Source organism: Benincasa hispida, chromosome 11 (assembly GCF_009727055.1).
Source record: "Benincasa hispida cultivar B227 chromosome 11, ASM972705v1, whole genome shotgun sequence".
Lineage (NCBI taxonomy): Eukaryota > Viridiplantae > Streptophyta > Magnoliopsida > Cucurbitales > Cucurbitaceae > Benincasa > Benincasa hispida.
In genome coordinates this window covers 35,854,452-35,863,293 of record NC_052359.1, presented here as the reverse complement: position 1 = coordinate 35,863,293, position 8,842 = coordinate 35,854,452, and the positions used below count along the sequence as shown (strand labels likewise).

Genomic DNA, 8,842 nt, shown 5'->3' with positions numbered 1-8,842 from the left:
CTATTCCTATTCCTATTGGAAATTATAATGCAAAATTAACATAAATAAATAAATAAAATTGTATTTCCATTAGGAAGAGGAAAAAAAGAAAAGGCTTCACTCAATAATTATAAATAGCATTCCTCACTAATGCAATTGGCTCATTCAAAACAAAATTCCAACTCTCTTCTCTTCTCTTCTTTGAGTTTGCTTAATAATTAATTAATTAATTAACTAAATATGATTAGCGTCACCGTTACTCGAAATATCGTCGGCATTATCGGTAAACTAATCTTCTCATTTTTCTTTCATTCTTATTTCTTCTTCTTCTACTAATTTGTGATTAATTATGTTTACATTAAATCTTAATTAATTTACTTTCTAATTCAATTTAAATAGGGAACGTCATCTCCTTTGGCCTTTTTTTCTCCCCTGTGTAAGTTTTCTTCACCTCTATTTTCATCCTCCACACAATACTTATTTTGATTACTAAGTTATGGAATATTTAATATTAATACTAATAATATTATTGCAGAACAACATTTTATAAAATAATAAAGAATAAGTCCATGCAAGAGTTCAAGCCAGATCCTTACATTGCAACTGTTCTAAATTGTATGTTTTGGGTATTTTATGGAATGCCTTTTGTTCATCCCGACAGTGTTTTAGTCGTCACCATTAATGGAGTTGGTCTTTTTATTGAACTTGCTTATTTGACAATTTTTGTCATCTTTGCTGATAACAAAGGACGGATAAACTTTCTTTTTATTTTTTTTCAAATTTATTAATTCTTGTTCACAAAATTATATCTAAATGGATTGTATTTAATTTATTATCATATTTAATTTCAGAAAAAAGTCGGTATTTGTTTGTTGATAGAAGTCATATTTGTCGGTATCATTGTTGCAATAACAATGTTAGCTTTGCATGGAACCAAAAATAGATCCTTGATGGTTGGAATCATTTGTGACATTTTCAACATCATGATGTATATTTCTCCTCTAACCATCATGGTAAGTCATTCACTTTATTATATAATAATATTAATACCATGTTTATGTTTATGTTTAAGGTTGAAAATTAAGATTATTTGAATTAATCGTTGGTTTAATTAATTTGAACAGAAAAAAGTGATAACAACAAAGAGTGTGAAGTATATGCCTTTTCCACTTTCATTGACAAACTTTCTCAATGGTTGCGTTTGGACAGCTTATGCACTCATCAAATTTGACCCCTATATGTTGGTATGTACTAATTTTTCATACAAATTAAATAGTTATAATATGATGTTAATTCTTAGAGTTATATTAAATAAGTGATAATTAATTAATTTTGCAGATAAGCAATGGTGTTGGAGCAATTTCAGGTTTTCTCCAATTGATTTTGTATGGTTATTACTCAGTGATGGGTTCAAAAGAAGATGATGAAATTACAGAGAAAGAACCTAAGAAGATTCAACTCTCCAACTTAAATGGACTATCCAACGTCTAAATATATATTATGAATGTGAATCTTAGTTTTAGAATTGTTTGTGGTCTAAAAAAAATGCTTTGTTGAGTTCTTAGTCTTTAGGGTCTCCTCTCCCTACTCAAATTATTTCTGTTTTTTTTTTTTTTTTTACCAAATTTAATTTTTTGTTTGACACATTTGGAGATAATTTAGATTTATTAATTTTATTTCAGGTGTTGGGTTCACAATTTCCTTACTATGTTTATTTATTATTTATTTTCGAATGATATATTATCCTTAAATAGCCCTTTATCTTTTTGAAATTATATATAATGATAAGTAAAATATGAATGTGTCGTCTCATAGATAGAGTTAATTTAATTTTTAGCTCACTTGAGGTACCTCAAATACAATCGTCTTATGTTATTTAGATAATAAAATTAAAAAGAAAATCATTGAAGGTAAACGAGCAAAAATAAAACTAATGAGAGAAAGGCACTAGAGAATAGATTTTCACCAACTAAATTTATGAATTAATCAACTATAATGGCTCGAGACTCCATGAACTACATGTCTAGTTATTTATTTATTTACTATTATTATTATTATTTTTGCTAATCGAGAAAACAATATTTTATATTGACTTAATAATATCCAAAGACATTTATGAACACTTTTAATGCACCTCTAAAGGACTTCTAAATCTTAGATTAAAACTTTCATGTAGTTATGCAAACTCAATTCTAATGTTAATGCACTTCTTCCTAGGCCTACATGTTAACAAAAATACTTTATATCTTTATTGAATAGATAAACCCTAGAATCATTCATATCAAATTGTCAAGTATATATATGTACTGGATTTCATTGAAAGATTAATGATGGCTCTAAGGTGGCTATTGTCTTCATCAACCAAAACACTGAATACCCTTAGTGAGATCTCTCTCTAGATGGGATTCAGGAAAGACCAAGTGCTTGTTGTTTTGGTATCTTGGGAACCATAGCCCTAAAGTTTCTTTATATACTAGTTTAATTAAGGTTTTCATTAAACCCTAATTAACTAGGGATGGACTTCTACCCATTAAGTCTATACTCAATTAGGAATCTAAGGTCTTAATTAATTAGGTTACATAATAGGGTCCAATCTACTAAAATAATTCAATGTGGTAAAATATTAATCCACTTATATAACCATACTTTTTATACATATTTTACATCTAACAATCTTCCACTTGGGCTATGTCTGTGTACTTAATGTAGTTAAATCACATAAACCTTAAGCGGTATAAACAGGTTATTTCAATAACAAAATTCTCCTTTAGTTCAATCTCGTCCATCTCTTGTATTAGAACGGAATCAAGGTGACTTTCATAACTACTCTTGTAATTAAACCTTCCTTGATTACCAATTCCATTACTTTCAATGACGTAGATCAAGTATGGATGGATAGCATGGAAACTATATGCAAAGTGATCTAGATCATATCTATTCCAATTGGTCCAAATTCCTAAGTGAGATCATTATTAAAAACTTTATGCTAAACCGCATTTGCTAAACTACATGCATGATAAACAAGTTCAGATAATAAAACATAAATCATCAATTTTTTCTATATAGAAAATAAATTAAGGTAAAAAAATATCCTCAATAACAAACTTCCACTAAACCATGGAATCAGAAAAGTGACTAACACTCATGTGAGCAACATGCTCATGAAAAACTTTAGGTGGTAAATCTTTAGTCAATGGATCTGACACCATAGAATTTGTTCCTAAGTGTTCTATTGAAATTTGATTATTCTGAACTCCATCTTTAACAATCATAAATGTAACATTTACATGTTTTAACTTCTTATTGCTTCTGTTGTTGTTGGAATACATCACTGCCTCTTATTGTCACAAAATAATTTTAGTGGATTTTCTATTCAACCCCTATCCGAAGTCTAGTAACAAAATTACGCAACCATATTCCATGATTGGACTCCTCACAACATGTTGTAAACTCCACAACCATGGTAGAAGAAGCCTTTAGTGTTGGTTTAACACTTTTCTAAGATATAACTCCTCCAGTAAACATAAATATATAGCCTGAAGTGGATCGCAAAGTGTCTTGGCACCCAATATAATCGGAATCAAAATACCCAATGATCTCTAAAGCTTCTGATCTCCGATAAGTGAACATATGATCTTTTTTCTTTGTAAATACCTCATAACCCGTTTAGCTGCTTTCCAATGATCCATCCCCAGGTTGTTAAAAAATCTTCCCAACAGTCCAACTATGAATGCAATATCTAGATGTGTACATATTTGAGCATATATTAGATTTCCAAAAGACGATGCATAGAGAACCTTTTGCATCTCCTTAGTCTCGAGTACAGTCTTGGGGCATTGACCTAAATGAAATTTATCACCTATAGCAACAGGGGTATCTCCTGGTGCACAATCTTTCATGCCAAATCTACTCAAAATCTTTTCAATTTAGTTCATCTCAAAATACCTTGAGAACAATCTCACACTATTTCAATTCCTAATACAAAAAAAGCATTACTAAGATCCTTCATCTCAAAATTAATTTTAAGAAACCACTTAGTGCCATGCAATAAACCTACATCATTACTTGCTATGAATGTCATCAATATACCAGAAAGATTGAGTTACTCCCACTGAACTTGTGATATACACAATCTTCTACTACATTCACCTTAAAACCAAAAAAGGTTATTACTTCAAGAATTTGTGATACCATTGATGAGAGGCTTGTTTGAGACCATACATGGATTTCTTCAATTTGCAGACCATAGACTTTGAATTATCAGATACAAGTTTTATGGTTACACTATATAAATCGTTTCATCAATGTTCCCATTGAGAGACACAGTTTTCACATCCATCTGGTGTAACTCTAAATCAAAGTGAGCTACCAGTGCCATGATTGCCCTAAAAGAGTCTTTCAATGAAACCAACGAGAAAGTCTCTTTGTAATCAACGTCTTCCTCTTGAGTAAAACTCTTTGCAACAAGATGAGCTTTATATCTTTCGATATTGTCGTGTGAATCCCTTTTGGTTTTAAATATCCATTTACAACCTATGGGTTTCATTCCTTGTGGAAATTCAACAAGTTCCCAAACAACATTGTCTTACATGGATGTTATTTTCTCTTCCATAACATTTATCCAGTTTTGAGAGTTAGAACTTTGTAGAGCTTATTGGAAGTTGATTGGATCTTCTTTCATTACGCCCATATCATTCTCATGTTCTTGAAGAAATATAATATAATCATCTGAATTGCATATCTTCTATCTCTAGTGGATTTCCTTAGTGACACTTCTTGAAGTAGTTGAGTTTGAACTTCAACTTCAACAACGAGGACTTCAATGTTGTCTTATTTTATAATTGGTCCAATAGTGAAGTCAAAAATTAAAGCTTGAACATCATTTATAACAACATTATGAAAAGAAACTAATTCCTCTTCGAAGACAACTTTCCTTATGTTATCTTCCTCCACCCCCAAAATTAACATCCTCAAGGAATCTAGCATTTCCCATCTCAAACAATAATTTAGAANCTAGTATTTACCATCTCAAACAATGATCTAGAAATGGGATCATAAAACCTGAAACTCCAAGAGCACTTAAAATACCCAACAAAATAGTAGCTAATAATTCTTGAGTCCAATTTTCTTTCATTAGGCCGTGAGGCTTACCCTCAGCTGGACAATCCCAGATGTGAAAATGCCTAATACTAGGCTTCTTTCCAGTCTATAACTCATAAGAGGTTTTAGCTACTGCTTTACTAGGTACCCTATTAAGAATATATGTTGCAGTCTTTAATACCTCACCTTAGAGGGAGTCTGGTAGAGAATAATGACTAATCATACTTCTTACCATATCCTTAAGTATTCTATTTCACCTTTCCGCCACACTATTCATGCTAGGTTTGCCCAACATATTGTATTGCAAGACGATTCCACATTCCTCCAGGTATTTGGCAAAGGGCCCTAGATGTTGTTCACCTAATCCATCATATCTATCGTATTCTTCACCACCACAATCAAATTTGATGACCTTGATTTTCTTTCCAAGTTGATGTTCAACTTCAGCGTTGAAAGACTTGAAAATGTCCAAAGCTTGAGACTTCTCATGAATTAAATATAGGTACCCATATCTTCAAGGAAATTAAAATATTGTTGTCTATTTCAAGAAGCCATTGGAATGGATCATAAATGTATAAAATGTCTAAGCATCTATTGTCACCTAGTTTTCTCATGTTTATCTTTTTCCTTAATATATTCCACACAAACGCCAAAGTTACTTAAATCAAAGGAATCAAGAATTCCATCTGACACAAGTCTCTAAATTCTCTGTTTAGAGATGTGACATAAACGCTTGTGCCATAACATAGCAGAATTCTCATTTATTTGTGCTTTGTACCACATGAATTAGATAATAGGATCTTGTTAATTGAAGCAAAAAAATCAAGCATATATAGATTATCAATTAAAGAATCGGTACCAATAAGTTCGAAATCTTGTAAAAGACTAACTTTATAATTTTGAAAATAGCAAGAAAAACCAAATTTGTCCAAACTAGAAATAGAAACTAAATTTCGTCTAAATGACTGGTATAACAAAAGTCTCATTCAAATCCAAATAAAACCTATTTTTAAATATAATCTAAAATTTGCAATAGTTTCAACTGGAATTGCTTTGCCATCGCCCACATAGATGAATCTTTCAGCAACATTTGGCGACCTGCTCCATAGGCAAACCCACATTGATATACTTATATGAGTAGTAGCACCAGAATCTACCCATCAAGTATCTATAGGTACAAAAGTTAAATTAACTTCAGAACAAACCGAAGCAATAAGCTTACCTATCTTTACACATCATTTAGCATAATTGGGATCATCTTTCTTGAAGTGGTCTTCCTTTTTCCAGAAAAAAAAAAAGGATTTTCAGTAACCTGTTTTTTCTCTTATTCTACTGAGATGTCTCTTCTGTAGCACCCATAGATTTTCTTTTCTTCTTATCACGAGAGTCAATTGCCAAATGAGCACTTTCTATCCTTTCTCTCTTAATCCTATCTTCTTCTTGCACACATTGTGAGATAAGTTTATTAATACTCCCTTTATCCTTCTGAGTATTATATATTATCTTAAACTGAGTAAATTATGTAAGAAGAGAGGTAAGTACCAAATGCACGAGTAAATTTTCATTTATCTCGATATCAAGTGCCTTTAATTTACTTGCGATATTGGACATTTTCATAATATACTCCCTTCTGTTTTCATTGCCCTTATATCTCAAATAAGTTAAAGAAGTCAAAAGACTACTTGCTTCCCATTTGTCATTTTTAGCAAAATATTTCTCAATTTGGGAAAGGAACTTATTGGAATTTTAACTTTCTGTGATAGAGCCCAAAAAAGGCTCCGGAATGGAGTGCCTAATGATCATCAAATACATGCAATTTGAGCATTCACACTTCTCAGTATAAGCTATATTTCGTTGTTCCTCAGTATAAGTAGGTTTATCGGTCCTTAAAATACAAGGTCTAGATCCATACAGCAGAGAAGTTTCTCTAGGCTTTCCTTCCAAATCTTGAAGTTTGATTCATCAACTTAAGGATTGAACACAAATTTCTAGATATTTGAGTAAGACCAACTAAAACAATAAACAATAAAACATATACTCACTATTAAAATATGACTAAATAATTTCACATATGTGGTGGACCCCTTTTACAAGATACCTAGCACGACATTGATGTTTAACCTTTGGGCAAAGATACTAACTATAAATGGTACTCTTAATGTAGTAATCAAAGTATTGACAATAAACTCTGTCAAAAAATATCCTTTCTTTGGACCGACTATTTTTCATATGAGTAATCCTTATAATTGTCACATACACATTACCACATGCATACCCATATTTTGGTCAAATAATTATCTTTCTTTGGGTCGATAATTTTCTGCATAAATTCATGAATATGCACATCTTATATTTCATAATGAAACTAATCTAGATAACATAGACTACTTTGGTAACACATTATTTTGACCAATTCAATCCAAAATATAAGACACAAAAATATAAAAATATTAATTGTACAAAAAATAATAGAAGAACAACACCAAATAGTCTTTACCATAATTCACCCAATAACTGCATATAGAGATTATATAATTAAAGCAATATAAACATGTGAATATCACCAAATATCATCATCGTATTTAAATTTAAATTCACCAAAATATCAATCATATTTAAATTTAATCCACAACATGATCAATTAATCTTGAATCCACGACATGATCAAATCTAACTTAAATTCATAAATGATTAATCAAATTAAATCAGATTCACAATATCATTAATATAATTTAAACTTAAATTAAATTCATAAGGTTTCATATTAAGTATTAAAATAACTTTTCAATTAAACAACCCGAGGCAAAATTGAAAGTTATTAATTAAAAGGTTACCAAATAAAAAAAGGAAAAAGGAAAAAAAAAAAAACTCAATGGCAGACGTGAATTTCAATGGCAAGAACCCAAAAATAGCCGTCAGTACCTGCAATCGAAAATAACAAAACCATTATCCGGCTTCTTATTTTTCTTTTTGTTGAAATCAATTTTACCTTGATCGCACACCACCATCGGCAAGCCAAGCGAATCCCACGAAACTGACAGCGGTAACACCTGCAACGTCGAGAACGTCTGACTGCACCAATGGCATACCTTCCGTCGGCGTTGTCCACAACCCTGATGCCTTCATTCTCGTGTGTTGCCGGTGTGAATTTCGTACGTAATGAGGACTAAAAAATAAACCAAGAATCCAACATGAAATTCATGGTATGTTACCACTTGTTAGCAAAAATACTTTATATCTATATTGAATAATAAAGCGTAGGACCATTCATGTCAAATTGTCAAGTATATATATGGATTGGATTCCATTGAAAGATTAATGATGGTTCTAAGGTGGCAATTATCTTTCTCAACCAAAACACACAATACCCTTAGTGGAACCTTTCTCTAAATGAGATTCAAGAAAGACCGAGTGCATTATTTTGATATCTTGGGGATCATAGTAGTTCAATTAGGATTCTCATTAAACCCTAATTACACAATGTGATAAAATATTAATCCACTTACATAGTCCATAGTTTAATTATACGTATTAATACATCTAACAAGGGATGGCAATAGGGTCGGGTCAGGCTGGGATGCACGCCCCATCCCCATCCCCATCCCTGTGGGGACTTTTAATCTCTGTCCTCGCCCCATTCCCCATTTTAGGGGGTCGGGGATTCAGGTCCCTGCGGGAAAAAATTCCAGCTTTCTATTTTATTATTTTATTAGTTTATTATTTTTATTATTTAAAATTAACTAAAAATAGTATTTATATTGAA

The 8,842-nt window shown here is 31.3% G+C and overlaps 1 protein-coding gene across 1 annotated transcript; it reads left to right on the top strand.

Moving 5' to 3' along the window:
- Positions 1 to 219: 219 nt before the first annotated feature.
- LOC120090679 (bidirectional sugar transporter SWEET5-like) lies at positions 220 to 1,470 on the top strand. The gene is made up of 6 exons (XM_039048398.1): positions 220 to 262; positions 379 to 415; positions 515 to 730; positions 830 to 992; positions 1,104 to 1,223; positions 1,318 to 1,470. Exons 1-6 carry the CDS (start codon positions 220 to 222, stop codon positions 1,468 to 1,470), a joined length of 732 nt encoding a protein of 243 aa, XP_038904326.1.
- The last annotated feature ends 7,372 nt before the right edge of the window (positions 1,471 to 8,842 follow it).